The sequence below is a fragment of the Fundulus heteroclitus genome, chromosome 5, assembly GCF_011125445.2.
Source record: "Fundulus heteroclitus isolate FHET01 chromosome 5, MU-UCD_Fhet_4.1, whole genome shotgun sequence".
In the NCBI taxonomy this organism is placed as follows: Eukaryota; Metazoa; Chordata; class Actinopteri; order Cyprinodontiformes; family Fundulidae; genus Fundulus; species Fundulus heteroclitus.
In genome coordinates this window covers 41,834,650-41,855,399 of record NC_046365.1, presented here as the reverse complement: position 1 = coordinate 41,855,399, position 20,750 = coordinate 41,834,650, and the positions used below count along the sequence as shown (strand labels likewise).

Sequence of the window (20,750 nt, the reverse complement as noted above, 5' to 3'; positions counted from 1 at the left end):
AACGACAGCAGTTCTTCACATGTGAGACGGATTTCTTTTAGCCTCATTCAAATCTGTTTTCACTGATATTATGGAAAACATCTTTTTTTTTATGTCCAAGGTCAGCTCTCCACATTTTATCACAGACCTGATCAATATGGTGTTATTGATCGAACTTTAAAGCCTCTTGTTCGCACGTCGCCTGCTTTTAGCTGACCACAGAGAATCAGAACGGCATATTTGAGCTTCAGCCGCTGCTTTGTGGTTACAGGGACCCTCAGCAGGCAAGAAGAAACGCTTGCAGATAGCACGGCGGTTATGGTTGACCAATAACTCTCAGCTTTATGGCTCTGCGTGGCAGCGCTGTATTGAGAGTTTGCTTATGCTCTGTGCAGCAGTCCACCCTCACAGAGCTCCTTATTAATTTATGCATTAGGCTGGAAGAGGTCCAGTGTGAAACTTCCGACAGCATCCACTCACCGATGCCAGCTCCAATGATACGGCAGCGAGTGATTGGATGGTGTTAGAAATACCGTTAAAACGTCTAAAGTGGCAGACGGGAGCCGCTCAACAATAAATCACTCTGTGATATCGACACGTTTTATTTCTGATGAAGTAAAACGTGTCTTCAGGTGTTTCCAGCCCCTTTCTGATCAGTGCGGACAGCTTTCTTTACAGCTGGAGTCCCAGGAGCATGAAATAAAGAAAGTAGTTAAAATAGATACAGGAAAGTCAGAGTTGTTGGGTTTAAGCATATAAATATACACAGTTCTTGTGATCATAAGAAGAACAAAGACAACTAGAATATTCTTATTAGTAGTATGACTGATTTGTAATATTTTAATAACCATCCATGTATTGTCCATACTGCTGATCCTCGCAGGCTACTGCCTCTGTTCAGGCAGGCTAGGCCCTGGACCAGTCTATTTTAATAAAAGTATTAATATTAATATTGGGAAATTATATGCATGCCCTCTTTTTTAGTATAGGTTCGGTGCATTTTAATTGTTTCTTTGTTTATGGCTCTCATCGTCTCCTCCTTTTTTGCAGCAGTCTTGACCCATTTTCTCATGTGACTACAGTTGATTTTGCTACCTTGCTCTTTGATCATCCTTCAGATCATATTCGCACCTTTTTAAAAGCACATTGTGAGGTTAAGACCAGCATTAACATCCACTCTGCAATCAGAGAAGCTCCTGAGTGTTATTGAGCCGCGGCTCAGAGCGAAGGCCTCCGGTCGTCCGTGTCAGGCTGACGCGCCGCCACACATAGACATCGATCATGTTTACTCCTGTCCTCTGCATTAACCTGCAGGTAATGACACCAGTTCACATCCCAGGCTGTGATTGCAGCATGTGCAAATGGACACTGCTGGTATAAATCATTGACTCACTGCAGCGGATACTTACGCACAGAGAAATGACTCCATCCCCCAGATTTGTCTGCTTTCTCCTCTCCCTTACAGTCCTGCCAAACTTGTTCATTTGTCCTTGGATTAATTCCTGGTAGAGGGGAGCCAGAATGCCTCCCGCCTCGGCTTGTACAAGCTCCCCGCAGCCAAAGCCTCGTCTGGCTCCACAGCCTGGCCTTGAATGGCTTCCTGTGTGGGCTGGGTTGAATTTCTGGTCAGGACCGGTGCCATGAAGTGCCAACTGTTATTCAATACAACTGAAGACGCACAATTTGGGTTTGACCTTCGAGACCCGAAGCGTCGGCCACAGCGGGATCATCCGATCAAATGCAGCGGCTCCTCGGCTGAAGGCCTTCTGCCGCCGCCTGACTCAGGGCTGCTGCTAACGTTAGGCCATTTTTCACACTATCTGCAGATGAACCAAGGCTTCAACTAGCATTAACCTTTTAGAAGATGATGAGTTCATAATCTGATCAGCTAAATGACATTATATTTCCACCCACTGATGTTACATTATCTTCTGTGTGCAGCTGTGAAATCACGGGTCCTCAAGAAAAGCAATAAACAGAGAAAGCAGCCAGGATGCCCATTATGACTCTGGAGGAGCAGCAGAGATCCACAGCTCAGGTGGAAGAATCTGTCAAAAGGAAAAATATTAGTACTGTTCTCCACAAGTCAAGTATTCATGCAGGAAGAAGAGACAAAAACCTGACTCCATTATCCTGGACACTTAGTCCTCACAGTGAAGCATGGTAATGGCAGCATGGTACTGTGGGGATAGTTGGTGAAAAGATGGATGGAACTAAAGAAAGGACAATCTGAGAGAAAAAACCTTTTGGTGGATGCAGAAGACTTCTACACTCTGCAAAAAGGGAACTAAGAGTAAGTAAAGTTTCTTGAAATGAACGTGTTTGTCCTTGATTTGAGCAGGCAAGCTTAAATGATCTGCCAATGAAATAAGATGTTTGCACTTAAAACAGGAACAACTCATCTCCATCGTCTTATTTCATGTGCAGTATGTCTAATTATCTCCTTTTAGGGGTCAAAATTCTCATTCCATTGGCAGATAATTTTATTTAACATCTCAAATCAAGGACAGATGCACTCATTTCAAGAAATTTTTACTTGGTTTTAGTTCCCTTTTTGCAGTGCAATGGAATAACTTAAATTATATCATATTCATGTGTTAATGTTTAGACCTAAATCCAATTGAGAATATAGGTTGAGATTTGAAAACTGACGCTCCCAGAAACTCCCCGTCTGATCTGAGCTAGAGGCGCTTGGCAAAAAAGATTCACAACGCTGATAGAGACACAGTCTACCCTAAATTATGGCGGCAGCTCCGGTTAAAAGTAGTTCCTGGAAATGATTTGGGCCTCAAAACAAATTCATGCCACACTTTTCAGATTGTTGTTGAAAAAAACTAAAACCGTGAGAGATTTTCCTTCTACTTGCCTATAATTTGCTACTTTGTGATGGTTTATCTCAGGAATCCCAAGAGTTCCCTGAAGCTTGTGGCTGTAATGTGACGCTGCTTTGATGGTACAGTAAAATCAGGCCGGAGGGGGGGGGGGGGGGGGGTATAGTGCTGCTTCTGATTTGGTGTCCTAGCAGAAGGAGAACAGCCGATCCATGCTTGCATTTTATCTAATCCTCATCAATGGAATGCAAATTTTGAGAGCGGGGAATCTTTAATTCAAACTGTGAACAAAGGGGAATCAGAAGGAACAGCAGAGCTTGTTAGTTACCCCCATCAGTTGCTCCCCAGGCAGCTCCTTAGGGGACTTCTTTTAATCTAGCTTTGCCTCAGGCTATGGCTGCACCACCCTCCACGATCCAAAGTGGAGGAAATTAAACAAAATCAATGATACAAAAATCCCTTTGATAAAGTTTCAATTTTCTTGATCTTCAGTAACTGTGGCAAATTAGCTCCAATAAACAGCCGGCAAATATCGGTGAGGATTTAAGCAAACAGTGCAGGTCTACCAAAGCCCACCTAGCGGACGTGAACTTATACGATTTCAGCGGAAGCTAAAGCGACGATGCGGCATTAAAAACCTCCTAATTCAACGTTGACGCCCCACTGGAGGGTGAATACATGCGTCTGTTAGCTGCAGCTCTACCTTCAGCCCGGCCCTCACGTTCACTGGAGCCCAGCAGGTGACACATGAATGGGATTTACCTCAATGTAAACCCAACAAATCAAATATTTATTTCTGTTCATAATGTGTCGTACTGCTGAATGCTGCCCTGGATATGAATGAAAAAAAAAAAAAAACAGCTTTTTGCTCTATTTGTCATTCAGAGCAGGAAGTGCATTGTGCTCCTTGAGTGATGCTCTTACTGTTATCTGCAGGACCGGTGTCCATGAATTTCTTTTCAGTAATTGTGTCAGCTCTTATCTCCCCTTTATGACAAACTGCTAAACAGTGATTTATTGTCTCAATTGACATTCTCTTCAGCGTCTTTGGCCCTTGAATGCTGGGAAAAATGTTTAACCAGGCTTGGCTCGTGTGTGTGTGTGTGTGTGTGTGTGTGTGTGTGTGTGTGTGTAAGTAAAGGAGCACATTTAAGATGCTGCACAAGGTGCCAGCTCCTTGCACTAATTCAGCTTGTGACGTTCTCAGAGCTGGGACCTGAGAGAATGAGCGCTGGCATCACGAGTGAAGCCTTATCAGGCAGTCGCTGGAGCATCTGTCAGTGACCGGCGCAGCACAGCGTCAAGGCAAAACCGGTAGTAGTGAGTTTTCTCTGGTGAAATGTCCATTTAATGGGGAGCCAGCGCCCCCTGTGTTGTGCCCTGTGTAAGTGCGGTCAGACAACATTGTGGAGCTCATGATGCTAAAGTGTTTGTTAAAATGGCTGCTTACAAAGCAACACTAAATTAAAGAGATATTTCTGCAATATTATTATTATTGATCTGGCCTACATTTTGCTTTCTATCCATCAATGTTTTAAATTTTTAGGATTGTCAGACTCAGAATCCAAATTATTCTTTTGATTTACTCAGTTCTTAGTTAATCTTTATTTACTCAGGTTAGAATCAATGAGATCCACAATCTCATTTACAGGGTGGCCTGTTCATCTAGACAACAACAATCATTTGATTCTAAGCATTAAGTACAATTCAACTGAGAAAAGCAAACCAGGTCCCCTACGGTGAGAAGAATGAGCAACGGTGGAAAGGAACAACTTTCTGTTAACTGGAAGAAATACCCGGTTCACATTTAGGTTCAGTTTGGTCATTAGTTCCATCAGCGGCGGGTTGAGAGGGCAGGAAAGTGACGCTGCAGAACACAGATCACTCTGTAGGAAGAATAAACAAGGAGAACACAATGTTTGCAATGGTTGAACTTCATGAAGAAATAGAGAATAAAGATAAATTAATGTATAAATGTGGTCATGATGATTCAGAGCATATGTAGGTCTCCTGACGGATTCATCAGCTACATTTTTAGGAGCTCAGCTAATTTCATGATACTAACAGCTGAGCCTATGCAAACCCACAGTGTAAAGCTAATAATAATAATAATATTTAATGCGATGCCATCTGGGTCTGCTGGCCTTCAGTTCCTCTTCAGATCGACTGTTGGATGCTCCACTACCTGCCTGATAAAACCATTTCCTCACTACTAACACACTTATTCCTGTCCTCTGGTGCCCTATGCACCTACTGCTCCTTCTGTATCTGTAACCATTGGGTTAATGTTTTAGAAACATGCAGAACCCTGACAAAGTCACACAAATACATAAAAAAACTGTTAAATGCAATAAAAGTCTGATTATGATTGAAAGAAGGTCACCTCTGTAGGACAAACATGTCAGAACGTTAAAGCAAACAATGTTAAAATGGGACGTTGTAAAAAATTTGACCTGTTTGAGAAAAAAAATCACAGTTGGGATGATTTTTGCGCATGAGAATCTCAACAGTTTCTGTGTAAAAAGTTTCAATAACTGCTTTATAGAGAAGCTATGAGAGCGCGTTAAACCTGCAGAGCAGATGTTCTGTATTTACATGCAGTAATAAAACACAAACATGTGCTGAATGTGAAGAGCCACGGTGATTAATGCTGTTTGCATCTGCATGTAAAAAGTCATGCATCCTTGTCTCCATGTTTCCACATCCGTTTCCTCTGTGCAGATAATTCACAGGAACAAGCAACAGCGCTCTGCGTCTCAGACATGAAACAGATGTAATCATACAGTGTCACATCTCTGCGTTCTTTTAACGCTTATTACCAGCACACATCTTATTAATGACTTACGTACGCCTTTCAACTCTTCAGAAGCATTCTGCAGCTCCCCACCAGAGAGATCAGGCTCTTAATTGCAAAAGAAAATGGTCAGACAGTGAATCCATCCAGCGTAGCACGGAGGAAAACGTGCACGGTGCAAAGTGGGTTAACGAGCAGTTAGCAACAGCATATGGCTGCAAATCAAGGAATCGCAGTAAACCCTATGATTGCACCATTGTCAAAAGAAAAAGCAAACAACAAAAAAAAGCAGCAAACAACAGTGACAGGTCTGTGTGGATCAAAGAGGAAACGCGCGAAACTGAAGCTGCAGGTAGTTGCAAGAGCCGTGGAGTTATTCTGTATTCCATAAGCATCCCTGCAAACCTCACATGGCCCAAAATAATCTGCTCCAATGCATCTGAAAATGGAGGAATGTACATCTTCTCACATCAGCAAAAAAACAAAGAGGAAGGAAGTAAGTTGACAGCACGGTGTGGGTTTTCAGCTGCATCCCTGCGCCGTAATTACAAATGAAAGACATCAGCTTAAATAAGGCTGCAGACGACAGATCATTTACTAATAAGCAGCTCCGATTCCTGCCACGGGGAAGCGACGCCAGCTCCCGGGGACACGCACCCTGACAGGCCTTGATCAATTCCATCTCCAATGAAGATGCATTATTTTTAGGTATGTGACAAGTAGTCAAAAACTCTGCTTCCCAGGCATGTTTCACTTTTATATTAGCAATAGGCGCACGAGGTGCATTTTCCACAGGAAGATGTGACAGGCTAATCCACTGAGGGGAGTGTTTCTGCCTCAGCGATCCCCCCGGAGAGCGTGACACTTCCAGCTATCTCCAAACGTCAGCAGGTAAAACTTGTTTACAGCGTTGTGTATAAGCGCGCTGCCCTGTCGGTGCGCACAGAGTTCACCTCCCAAATTAAAAAGGAAGCGGGAAACAGATTCATTAAGGGCTCTGGTGTGCCACCGAGCTCGGTGTCGGCTGGTCGGACGATGCGGCTCGCAGAGCTCCTGCAGTAATGAAACAGCACAAGGAAGGATCTGTCCCCTGGAGAAATCTGGTCTCAGATGATTACAAAAACGAGATGTGAGAAAAACAAATAGTTCACGATGCCCCGCAGAACATGAAGCCAACACATTTGCACCGTTGGGAGAGTCGGAGTGTGTGCTAATGCGCTGCGTTTCATATTTGTTTGGCTCCTCGCGCCCCGGGAAATGGTAATTGTTGCTTGTATATGCATGTTGGGGAATGTTGATCCATGGTGATATTTTCTTTCCTCCATCCAAGGACAATTACCACAGAGTACAGCAGATAACAGCGTTTGCTGGCAGCAAAGGCAAACTTTAGATTAAAGAGAAATAATAGGATGCTTTAAATACGTGGAGCTTTGCGCCGACACAGTTGTGACTGATCCGCACCCCGAGCTCAGGCTTTCCTTGGCATGACTAATGTATCTGTGCTTTTTCTTTATACGTCTGGAAGCCTTCTTGAACGTCCTCCAGAGACACGTTTCCTCTTTGAACTGTGCTCTTTATCCATCAGGACCATGTCCACTGCAGAAGCTGCTCGGCTGATCACAACTGCGGCTTCTCGGCGAGGAATAAATCAGCTTTTGATGGCGCGGTCATGCTCTGAGACAGGCGGGAATGAAAGGCGACCACGGTGTAAATAAACTCAGAATGGCTGCTGTTTTTTTTTTTGTCTTTTAAATCTTCCCTCGGTCCTGTGCAGCAGGTGAGCTCTGCTCTGCAAACACAGATAATGCAGCTTGGATTCATTAGGAGAGAGGAAATGGATGCAAAACACAAATCACTGTAAATCAGGACTTTGGAAGTAATGCTCTTCCATTTAGAGGCGCTTCTTCTGTGTCTGTCTGTGCTGTTTCTGCAGAGGCAGAAAATGGGTTGATAATACATCTTTACTCAATATTTAACAGCAAAGGACAATTTTAATATCTATATTTAATATCAGTGCCGTTTCCTCACAGGTTAGAGGTCTGGAGTTCAGATTTTACCTGCAGCATTTCCCTGCTTGGTCTTCCAGTAGATGCACAGTGCGCTCTGGGTGGTCAGGCTGGGTTTGACCGTCTCTTCGCTCGCTGTTAGCATTCAGGACAAACACACCAGACACAAGTGTGTGTGTGTGTGTGTGTGTGTGTGTGGGGGGGGGGGGGGGCTTAGGTGTAAATTGCTGAAGCCTGCAGGATGAAATCCACCAGTGAACAACATAAATGCTTAAAAACTCACAGAAGGCTCCACACAGACCCAGAAATGAAAAGAAATGGCAACATCATTTTATTTTAACGCTTTATTTTAATAAATGAAGGGAATCAGTTTTTTTTTGTTTTGTTTTTTTTGCTTTCCTGTAAAGCAATGATGTAAATAACCTTGATTCAAGTGACGCAACTTAAGAGTATTTTTCTTTTAGAAAACAAAAGAGCAGACTTGGACCAAACCCCAACTTTTCGTGCAGTATTGACTTTTATTTTCTGACTAAACTCAATATTATGAAATAATAAAGTTCTCATTGACATTCAGACCAGCCACTCAGTCCTATTTTTGGGCTTTTTATTGCCGACAGTTAGAGACTTTCCAGCCAATCTGATGTTTCGTACGTAGATGGACCTAGCGCTGGTCAGACACCGTTCACCGATGTGAAACTGTACGGTGAGAAGACGGACACCCTCCAGAACGTCCGCCTGGAGATCTGTGGACCATGAAGCTGTCAGAGCCAGAGAGAAGCCACTCAGCTCTGCTCAGATCAGGCGGTCGTCACTTTTTGGATCTTTGGCTGCGTTTGAGGCAGTTTAAGCTCAACACTGAAAACATCGTGGTTTGTCTGAACACAACAGCCACATAGAAGCTTTTTGGACTTTATTGAGAAATTCAGTGAAACTGCAGGTATTTAGCTTGGAGCAGCTCTGTTTTCAGCTGTATGTCAGCTGAACAGGAATAGGGAGCTGCCCTGGTCAAGATGGCAAAATAACCAAACATGATGTCAGCAAGAAAAAGATCTTCCGCGATATATGACCTTAAAGGTTACTGTAGTATTCATGAAAAAATAGCCTCTGTCTGGTCCATCATAAGGACAAAACCCCAAACCTAAGATGAGTGGAGTGGTGTCTGTGGTTCAGTCAGTGAGGAATGTTCTGATCTTTATGATGGAGAAACCAACAACCTCTCCACAGACGCATGGCTCAACACAGGAGAGCTACCTCCTCAGGTCAAGACTCTGCTGTCCACCTACACCTAAAGGACAAAGGACACTCTGAGGACCAACATGTCCACATTGTGGACAGAGAAGACAGATGGATGGATGGAGGGAGGGGGAAGGAAGCCATTTATGTAAAGTGAGAAAACCAAAGGAGGAGGACTCAGGTTTCAACTTTCATACATTTCAAACATAAAACACAGCGATGAGTTTGATTCCTGATAAGTTTGAGCCCAGTTCTCACCTCCATACATGTGACCACAACATTCCTCCTGTCAGCCAGGCTAACGAGGAGCTTAACGACTCTCTGTTGTTAGGGGCGACCAGTTCCAGGTGAATCTACAGGTGAATCTAAGCTCTAACGAGGCCTGCAGGTCTGTAAAGCTGGAACTCCTCACTACTCCAGACATTTTGAATAGAGAAAGCTTCCTGGATGGGAAGAGAAACGTCTTCAGTTTCAGAATAGAAGTCCTTTTTTGGATTCTTCCAATATAAATGACTTTAAAAGTTATTGTAGTTTTCATGAACTACTAACTACTAATAAAGGCCAATTAATGTAGGTTAGCCTAAATGAATTATACTTTGCATTGATTAGTTAGGTTTAATGAGGCACGGACTCCAACGGCCTTAAAACCTTCTCGGTGTTCGGGCAGAACGACGATTATAAAGGAGCCGAAACACAAAGCTTGGCTGTCCGACTGATTTTGCTCTGAATGTTCAGAAAGTTCTTGGCAGCAGCTGCAGGTTTTCATTAAGTAACAAGATAAGCAACTTTTGTTTCTTTGCTACCTGGGCCCGGTGAGTCAGGGCTGACTGCTGATTCTGAAGCTGCCGTGTACATTTGGGTCTAATTTGACACCATGGAAGACGCTCCTACAGAACCTTTCACACTAAGCAGTGTCTGGAACAAACAGCCTGCATCCTGTGGAGCCTTTTCTGTCCTGCTCGATGCAGCTGACGCACAGAAACACTCCAGCTTTCCTCCTGGAGCAAACCTACCATCAAGCTGACAGAGATCTGGTTGTGACGCTATCTGGACCTCGTCCTGGTCCTAAACTGTTGCAGCAGTTAGCAGCGTGCCCTCTGAGTCTTAGGCCATATGGAATTTAATTAAATAAAATGTTATTTATATAGCGCCAATTCACAACACAAATCATCTCAAGGTTCTTTCCAAAGTCAGCTTCCATCAGATCCTCCAGGTTGGTGAGAAAGTTTCCTCTCTAAGGAAACCCAGCAGGTTGCATCAAGTCTCTCCAAGCAGCATTCACTCCTCCTGAAAGAGCGTAGAGCCACAGTGGACAGTCGTCTGCATTGTTGATGGCTTTGCAGCAATCCCTCATACTGAGCATGCATGAAGCGACAGTGGAGAGGAAAACTCCCCTTTAACAGGGAGGAGAACCTCCAGTGTGAACGAATTAGCTTCAATCTTTCCCAGGTTGTCACAGATTATTTCCAAAAAAAGAAAATAAAACTTAAAAAACAGATGCCTCTTCATTAAACTGGATTTCTTTGAATAATGAACTCAAGCAACTGATTTACTGTTTATTATAAGTGCAGTCTGTTGGATAAGTATTATTAGCTATTGGTCACTTTCCACATTTTATCAAAACCACAAACTTAAATGTATTTTACATTTTTAATCTAAGTGGTAAATGTCCTACACTTTAAAGTCTGACGACGCCAACGTGCTTTACACCGACTGTAGCCACAGCTGCCCTGGGGGAGACCATGTTTGCCCAATGGAAACTGTAATGGTTGACGGGAAAAGAGAGCGGCGTTGCATTCAGGAACCTCTGGGGCCTCCAGCTGTGACACTGTTAGTCCTGGAGCCAGACACCCCCCCCCCCACCCCCCCTAACTGTGTCATTCATCAAGTGATTTTTAACAAACTGAGCCAGCACTGCAAAAACTGAATTAAAAAATGAGTAAAAATTCTTTCAAATTAGTGTATTTGTCCTTAATTTGAGCAGGTAAATAAGATGATGTGCCAATGGAATGAGTATTTTTACACCTAAAATAAGATAATTAGATAAATTACACTTGAAATAACATGATGGAGATGAGTTCTTCCTATTTTAAGTGCAAAAATCTTATTCCATTGGCAAATAATTCAAACTTGCTGCTTAAATCAAGGATTAATACACTCATTTGAAGAAAACTTTACTTATTTTTATTCATGTTTTTGCAGTGAGAGGTTTTCTCTGACTGGTCGTCATGATGCTGGTTGTTCTCTAACGTTCTCTAACAAACCTCTAAGGCCTTCACAGGAGAGCTGCGTCTGCTCTCTTTACTGATTATGGGACGTGCAAAAGCTGCAGCCGCAGTGGATTTGATTAAGGCTTATCAGAGTAAAGAGGGTTGTATGCATACATGCCACCTTTAGCTTACAGTTACCACCTGTGAATGAGGAAGCTAGAAGCTTGTTGTGACTGAGAGCATGTAGGTGTTAACCTTTTCTCCAACGCTGAACAAAAAAAAAAAAAAAAAGAGAGGAGTGGATGCGCTTGTAAAAGAGGTCTGGGTGTGCACGGTGCAGGAAGGAAGTCCGAGCTTTTTCCTGCCTCCCTCTGATGCCTTCATGCTTTGCTGCACAGTCAATCAGAACAGAGTCCGCCTCTGGAGGTAATTTCCACAGAGCCGTGTTTCTGTGTGGTATTTACAGTCGCAGAAGCCCGCGAGCCTAATTGGCACAGCCAGCGACGGAACATATGCACTTTCCAGTGGGAGCCCATCTGACAGGGCCACTTGCTGATGACTGCCTACATGCTCTCCATATGCGGCGGACAGAAGGGCCAGCGCAGAGACTGCCCTTGAAGTAATCAAGCCAAGTCTCTGAGGCGTTACCTCGGCCATTCGCAGGACTTCCTCCAGAGTCTGGAGCCGGAGCGCTCTCCGTCAAACGGCGGTCGAACCCGGAACCCTCAAAAGCCCGCTCACCTTCACCTACACCCGCTCATTCTGACAACTGCCTCAGAGTTGTTCAAACTATAATTGCACCATTACCCTCACCTTCAACCTGCTTTCCTTTACAAACACGTGTTGCCCTGCAGAAAAAAAAAAGTGATGTGAGAAGGAAATAATGAGCAGAAGAAGGAGAAGAGAGAAGCTCTGTGCTGGGAGTTTAGCTTCCAGGTGGGCCTGTAAATGAACCCGCCTGGTCATTAACATGCGGCGGTCTGGCTCGGACGTTTAAGGTTATGCCTTCCTCCCTCGGCTGCTTCCTGATCCGCTCCTAATCAATGCGGCTTTAACGCTCTTTACCCGGCCGTCTGATTTCCAAAACACTTCCACCGCTCCGAAACCCTGCCGGGCCCAAAGCTGTCTGTCTGCGCGGCGCGGTGAGCCTTTCAGGGGCTGCAGATGTTGGCGCATATTTAATGAGTCTGATCACAGGAGCCCCGACCTCGTCGTGTAATTCCTCTACCCAAGGTGCACCTGTTCGGCTTGTACTCAGCGCAGCCCCATGCTGGCGCAACACTTTCACAAAGTCACACAAGTCACGGAGTGGCTGAGCGGCTGCCTGGCCGACGGGCCGGGCAGGTAACGCCGCATCGTGAGGAGGGGGAGGGGAGGGATGCCGCCACGGCTCAGAGGCAACCCATGGTACGCAGCTTTCCAGCTCCTGCCATGTTCAGCTTGTTAAAACGTTCGCAGACAAGGATTTGCAAGCTTACAAGAAAAGATGAGTGAGCGGTTGCAGGAGCAGCCACTCAGGAGAACCTACAGGTCATCAGGTAACAGGTTGGGTTTCCTGAGCCTAACTCAGAGCCAAACCCAGTCATGGCTGTTTTCCCACATTTTCCTGCATCTTTAGCCTCTTCTGAGCTTCAAACTCCTCCAGTCACAAAGTAAACACACCGCCAGTTTCCGCGCTGCTTTGCTTTTACGCTCCGAGCCAAATCAGAGGTTTCTGCCTCTGCTTCTTTTCCCCCGAAGACTCCGGCTGACCCACTTTCCGCTCATCCCGCTCACCTTCAGGGCTCCAACTGAATCCCTAATATTTTTCGGTGCGGTGTTTAGAATCAATGGGATATGATTAAGTAATGAATCTGAAACAATTAGTTTCAGTCTAACCGACTGCGGTGTGCAGCGGCTTGGTGCTGCTGTGGAACCTGCTTCTTCATCAGGAACGCTTGCAGAAACTCCAGCAGTGAGATTAAAGCAGCATCAGGTCCATGCTGGATGGTTGTTTCACAGTTAGGTGGAAAATTAGAGTGGAGCAAATATTTTCTCAAAGGTTTAAATTCAGACTTTTTATTGCAAAGTCGCAGTATGTAAGTAGTCGGCTCTGACCTCAACGTCTGAGGAGAAACGTCACAGAACAACAGCTTCAATGGTCCAACTCTCAAAAGCCAAAGGTCTTGAAACACTAATGTTGAGCAAATCCCATTTATTACATTTCCTTACAACTAAAAGAAAAACTTTGCTTCTAACTGGTTTCTTGTGACTGAGCTTTGACACTTCAGTATAAACTTTCTTTTAAACTTGTTCATCCTAATTACAGTTAATGCCTCAACAGAGAGAGAGAAAAAGCTTTTCTTCACACACGCGAATAAAGAAAATAAGTAAACTGAGCTTAAAGTGCAGACACAGACTAATTGACTAGTTGAACGCTTACAGATACCAAGAGAACACAACAAAACTTGAGGCAGTTTAACTTGAGGTTAAACTGCCTCAAGTTCATGAGTTAGAAAGCAGTCTAATAATACTAATAATATAATTTTCTTCATTTGACTTTTTACCCTATTAATATTATTTATTTTCAGAAGCTCATGTCTTTCAAACTAAACACATTACTAACCCTTAGAAAGTTTCCAATCACATGGTTGATAAATAAACTCATCAGTTGAGTAATATATTTATATATTAATTAGGACTAGTTTCACACATTATTATTTTTAATAAATAAAAAGTGAGTCACAGTTATATTAAAGCAAGGAAACACATATTTATGTACGATAGAAGCTCTGCTGATACCAACTTTAATTAACCCTGAAGTCCATCCGTATTTCTGGCTCTGTAATAGTTTTAAATAACTCAGGACTTATTTTTAGGACGGCTTTTGTCTTTCAGTGACCTGCAGAGTTTCTCTCCAGCCTTCATTGCTTCAACATGTTTAACTGTTTCATGTAAAACACACCAAACTTTACTTTTTATTCCTGTCTTACTCAGCGCTCATGGCTACCAAACGTCTTCAGTAAAGCGTAGCCTGTCTGGTTCTGTTGAGGCCTTTGCAGATGTCTGAGGTTTTCAGTCTGAGCTGCAGCAGCATGCTGGGGTCAGGCAGGTCGCTTCACGCAGCCATCAGACGACCGGGCTTTAAACATGGGGGTATCGAATTATTGTTCAGTCTGGGTCCAGATCTGGATCAGAATCCAGACTTAAAAAAATGACAGGGGTTAAATATTTTTACAATCTATGAGACGAAAGCTTCTCCTTCCAATATTCATTTTATCCATGAGATAATTTAGATTACTATTATTATTATTATTATTTTATTATTTTTTTATTTTTTATTATCCAATCAGTGTTGATTTTCCAAGACTAAGTCATAATTAATTGTTTATTTTTATTAATACTGAGATAAATCAGTCGTTTTTGTTTCATCTCTGCGCTGAAGCGATGAGTGAAATTTTCCATTTTTATACTTTTTAAAGTATAATTGTTGTGATGTGTTTCTAAAACTGAACCAGGAGCTTGGATTGCTTCTCTGCTGGGTTTAGAAAAATCTTTGATTTTAGGCGCAGCTAGTAGCAGAAACTGTGTTTTAAACATTTTCATGAGGAACTAGTGATATTGTGAGATTATAGGAAAAACTAAGTGTTTATTTCTCTCTGATCTGTTTTAATTCTGAATAAAATGCCTGGATTTCCTCACCAGCATTCAGCCACTCCGCTCTGCAGAGGCCTGGAAACAAACCCTTCATGCATGTAGGAGAAGGGATGCGTTTAAAAGTTATGGTAGCTCCTCAGGAACGGACTTTGAATTACTCACAGTTTATCCATCAAAACAGTCGTGTTGTGGCGGACCACTAGGGGGCTCCACTCTCACTCAGTGGAGAGGATGTTTGGATTTGAAAATAAGTTTGCTCACTCCTCCACAATATCTTCTAAACCACAGACATATATACGTAGACGCGTCATAGGGCGCAGGTTCGCACGTCAACGTCACCGCCATATTGTATGTGGCAGAAAAAAGTTGAGTTCTGTTATTGTGAACGTGGATCAGAGAAGATGCCTCATTCCTGTGCTGCAATAAATACACACACACACACACATATATATATATATATGTATATATATATATATATATATATATATATATATATATATATATATATATATTAGGGCTGGGCAACGATTAAAATATTTAATCGCGATTAATCGCCCTGATTAATCGCGATTAATCGCGATTAATCGCATTGTATTTACAAACTCCAAGAATGAATTCAAAAGTAGTGTAAAGAGCACTTTTATTTTAATGTTCTGCTGCCATATGAACAAAAGTGTTGTAACATTTGTAGCACTTATTTTATACTGGATATTTTCAACCCATCTATTGAATTTAGTGCACTAGTTGATCTTTTCTTCATAAGAGAACAGCAAGCACTGCAGCCAAAATATGGCCTTTTTTGACCTGCTGTATATTAGCCAGTCCCTAAGCTTGATGTATCATGAAACTGTTGACCTTTTGGGTTTTGTGGTTTTTATTTTATTATTACAATTAAATAATAATAATAATAATAATAATAATAATAATAATAATAATACTAATAATGTTATGTTCAGTGTTTTTCCGCTAATCCACCTCTTATATATTTCAATCCTTATGTAATTTTGTCTGTGTTGTGTGCACCTGCCTGTTGCTTTAATTCTATAAATTTCCCCGTCGTGGGATAAAAAAAGGATTAGCTAATGTTATCTTATCTTAAATAACACTTTTTAATATATGTACTGGGTTCTTTCAAGGTCTTAATTACATGTTATGTGTGGGCTCCAGTAACATCCATCCATCCATCCACTGATCTACCTGGATGTTCCCTGGAGGACTGAAACGCCTCAGTCAGTGACGTCTGTGGGTCTGTCGGGGCAATGAGAGAAGTTTCGTCTCCTCTCTCCATTTCTGGGGCTCGAAGTTTTCATGTTTTTTCACGTGCTTAGATAAATTTGTTGTGTTTCCACTGAAATGAACCGGCTTTTTACAAAACATACAGCTTGATTTCATTTACGGTATTAAAATAAAGCCGAACGGTGCTACTTCCCTCGTTCATGTTTTTTTCGCTGCTGCGGTCTCTCTCAGCTGTTTCTTTGCTAAGTTTGTGTGAGAGCTGAGTGGGCGGGCCAGGCTGAGCCTGCGTGCTGATTGGCTGGCGCCGCTGAGCCATGTACGAGAGGGGAGGGGGAGCGGGAGAGTGCTGCCGTGCAGCGCGCTGCAGTCAGCGCGCCTGCTGACTGACACTGACTGAAAGCATGTGAGCAACATGCGTTAATGCGCGATAAAATAAATATCGCCGTTAATAGTCTAATGAATTAACGCGAAATTAACGCGTTAACTTGCCCAGCCCTAATATATATATATATGTGTGTGTGTGTGTGCTTATGTGTTATGAATATAAGGATCAATTTGTTAAATCTAAACATTGTGGTCTTCATTATTTCATAAAACCGTGTCACATGTGAACCTTTAGGAACAGACTTTTTGGGTGAGTATTAAAGAGGTACAATTAATAATATGAGAAAAAAAGTCCTAAAGTAAAAATAAACTAACAAACACAAAAGTGATAATGTTATGATAAAAAACATTTCCAGAATAATCACAGAATTATTTCACTCCTGGAGTGAAATAATTCTGGGGCCAGGTTAGATTATTTTAATTATTTTTATTCTATAGGAGAATAAATTCAGGAGAATGAAGCTAAACGGATATGAAAATAAACTTGTAATATTACAAAAAAGAAATACTACAAATACAAAGTATATTCAGAGATTAAAGTGCCTCTGATACTGTTTAAGTGACTGAGTAACTGCAGATTTGCCACATTTAAGATGGCGGACGCTCTGACGCATCGCAGCATAGGCAGAACCCGCCCAATGACGCGTCTACTCTTATATTATGTCTATGTTCTAAACACATTCCCTGTTGAGATGATTGACTGAATTTCCTCCACCGCTCCATTTTCAAACATCTATGTTTTTTGATCCAGACTCTGTTGTAACTTCAGACCCATGTTTTCCGCCACGTGTGTCATTTGTTATTGGCTACTTGAGTCTCTCCTACTGCAGACATGAGAACAGTTCAGAGAAAGCACAGGGACAACCGAGCTCTTTTGTTCTCATATCAATCTGTTGAGATAATCTCTATTTTTTTCCTTTTTTTTTATAGTGTCCTGTCTGGCAGTGTAGCAATAAGAATTGTTGTCTTAATGCCAAAAAGAGCCAAACAGGTTTTACTTTCACAAGTGGAGCCTTACTGCTTTCACCATAGAGCTCCGCTTGATTTATATATGCAAGAAGCTTTATTATAATTTATGCTGGGACTATTTCATGTTCAATGGACACTGAAACAGGAAGGTAGAAGAGAAAAAGAAGAGAAAAATATGCTAAAAGTGAGAAAAGGTAGACAGGAAAGGGAGAGAGCAATATAACATCCTCTGAGTCTGCTTCTACGCCTGCAAAGAGAGATAAAAAGAACAGCAGAACCAGCCGATTAAGTGTTACAGGAAAAAACAACCAACGCCTTGATTCCATCACTGAAGAATATACAGGATTAATTAAAACAACGTGTAGAAAGTGACAGCTGAAGATAATAACAGGGGTTTTCTGTATAGAAGTTAATCTGTGAGCACCTGGATCCACCTGTAGGTGTCTGAGAGAGTGATTTAGTCTGTGAGGTTTATCCATGAGAAAAATGCTCAATAGTGGTTGTGAGGAGCCAAAGAGGGGCCAACACAGGGAATCTGCCTATTGAGACAATCTCAGCAGTTTTCCTCCAGCACTGGACAGTATTTAAATATATTATTATCACTCCTGTTATAAATAATTTAGATTTACTGTAATCAGATCCTTAAGGCTTGCACTTTTTATTGTTGTTACTCTAGATAAGTGGTAAATGATCTAAATGATTCTCAGGCTGATTAAAGCTGTCTCAGCAATAATGCAAATGTGTTATTAAGGAACAAAACTCACTTTAAAGAGCATTTTTCCAGGCTGATGTCTGAACGGTCCATATTAGACGAAGTTTCTGTTTTATTACGGCTATTTTTCTGCAAATCTGGGCGAAACACAAATTCATCTCCAGCATGGAGCAAACGAGAAAACAAAAATAGATTTACAAACGATAAAACCTGATGAGCAACGTCTGCTAATTTCATCCAGGAGTGTAACAAGCTAGAAAAATGTGGAATATAAAGGAAAAGATGTCTGTATGTCTCTGCTTGGAAGGCATCAAGACGCTGAAGGATGAATTAAGTACCGTGTAAAAAAAAAAAGGAGACAAGAGTGTAAAATCTGACTCTGTTTATCTGATTAGGATTATTTTTTCCTCCTTTCTTGCTTCTTCTTTCTGCGTCTCATTTTAAATGAACATCTTTATGTATGGAATCAGTAGATTTGCGCCCTGACTGCGTTGCTTCTGTTCTTTTGCAGGTTATTCTGATGCTAACCAAACTCTTTGACTTCAACCTGAACAGTGTGACTGAGAGCTCATTATGGAGGTAAGAGTCTCACGCCTCATGAAATCATGACATTTCCAGGAAGGCCCTCAGCACGTCTGAGTTTGACACAATAAATTGGTCCGAGGAGACCGTCAGACGCGCTCCGCACATTTCTCCTGTCTTTAATCCCGCCATTTAAAAGGCGCCCTGGGCTCCATTTGTAGGAACAAGGATCCAGGTTCTCACACAAAGAGAATCAATTAAAGACGTGAAACAGTGGGGGGGGGAGTAAAGTCAAAGAGAGAAACCTGAGCGTCACATGAACTTATCAGAAGCTGTGGAGCTGACGGTGAGACGTTGACCACTGTCCAGACCTCTGATCCAAAGATACGTGTCTCAAGCTCAGATTGTGCCATTAATGTCCAAAAGATTTCTTTTCAAATGAGCTTTATTGATATAATATTCACAAAAAAATGACATGAACACAATTGTTACACTGCAAAAAGGGACTAAAACTAAGTAATATCTTCTTGACATGAAAGTATTTGTCCATGATTTGAGCAAATTTAAAAGATCTGCCAGTGGAATAAGATGTTTGCAGTTAAAATAAGAATATCTCATCTCCATCATCTTATTTCTAGTGCAGGATGTCTGATTATCTTATTTTAGGGGTCAAAATATTCATTCCATTAGCAGATAATCTTATCCATCTGATCAAATCAAGGACAACAACACTAATTTAAATTTTGTTTTTACTTCTGGTTCCGTTTTTGCAGTGCAGGACAGTTACAGTGCCTTGCAAAAGTATTCCCATCCCAGGAAGCTCCTTACATTTGGCTGCATTATAATCACAAACCTCAATGTGATTTTAGTTTCTGTGACAGAACATGATGTAGTCCAGTCTATCATTGCATGTTGGCAGCAAAGTAATACATGAATTTTGAAAAATGTTCCACAGGTAAAAATGGTGTGTGTGTGTGTGTGTGTGTGTGTGGTGGGTGGGGGGGGGGGGGGGGTGCTTGCTGTGATCGCAGCAGCAGGTCTCTCTCATTTTTGCAGCCCTGGCTGTATGTTTACGGTGGTCTTCCTTCTAGAAGGTGGACCTCCATCCCAGTCTCAGTCATTCTGCAGTTCTAACAGGTTCTCCTCAAGGACGCTTCTGGATTTGGTTCAACCCTCCTCAGCTTTCCTGCTTCTGATGAAGAAAAGCATCAAACGTGGGACTTGAGTCTGACAGGAGCGCCGTCTTCAACTTGTCTGTCGTGTCCTCGACACGGCTGGAAGAAAACCTGAAGTGGGACTGGCTGGATTAGGGTTCTGTGAGATGTTCAAAGTTCTCCACAGCTTTCTCTTGGACTTTCTGACCCGGTGTTCTCAACGCTGTTCACTGATGTTCTCAAAGGAACCTCTGAGGTCTTATCTCACCCACATCTGGCGCCCAGCCGCTGAGGCGGACCTCAAAGTGCTCCTTCCACCGCCTGACCACGTCCTCAGTCTGGGTCTGTGGTTCCCATCCCAAAGCGTACACAGCTTGGGATTGTCCCTGGGTCCCTTTTTAGAGACAGTTTGCTTCCTTGACGCCAATCCAAGGTTCTCTTCATCGTCTTTCAAATATTCCTGCCATGGCTGATTTTAGCTGCACAGCCTCAGAAAGCTTCGGTCCTTCTGGTACGCGGTACCTGTCCGCTGCTTCAGGAGTCCCAGAGGACAACCAAACCCTAAAGGTCTCCTTCTTCAGCTTGACGGCTTCCATCAGGTGTTCCACCAGTGGGTCCTCTGGTTGTCGCCATGACAGGAACCGACAACCTCTGGGTCAAAGCTCCTGGAAGCCGCATCATCAGTGGAGCTGCTCTGTTCAGACTCCATGTCCCCAAACTCCCTCCAGAGAAGATTTGATGGTTTTTCTCACAGGTATAAATTAAAAATAATTAAGACCGGTTCCTCACCCTGTTACCTAAACCATGCAGGGTTTTCACTTCAGGTCTTTTTTGACATTTCCAGGGCTGGACAGCCGACTCAAATCTGTCTTCAATTTAATAAATAATAATTGATTTATTCACACAGACACAAACCATCTGCATTCATCCCAGATGATGCACAGTATTTAAAATAAGACCACAGCTGCCAGGAAAAGAAAGTTTGGTTTGAAGTTTAAAAATAAAAAAAAATATCAGGAATTTATATTCAGTTCACACCAGAAATGTGTAATTCAATTGATTTAAGAATGAAAATATTGTGTTA

General features: G+C 42.4%; 1 protein-coding gene across 1 annotated transcript in view; it reads left to right on the top strand.

The window, feature by feature from the left end:
• The window catches only part of LOC105936034 (VPS10 domain-containing receptor SorCS1), a 234,871-nt gene that overhangs the window by 78,358 nt on the left and 135,763 nt on the right, over positions 1-20,750 (top strand). Inside the window, exon 2 of the mRNA XM_012876673.3 lies at positions 18,502-18,569. Within this exon, the coding sequence (XP_012732127.3) occupies positions 18,502-18,569 (68 nt within the window). The remainder of the gene's footprint in view (positions 1-18,501; positions 18,570-20,750) is intronic.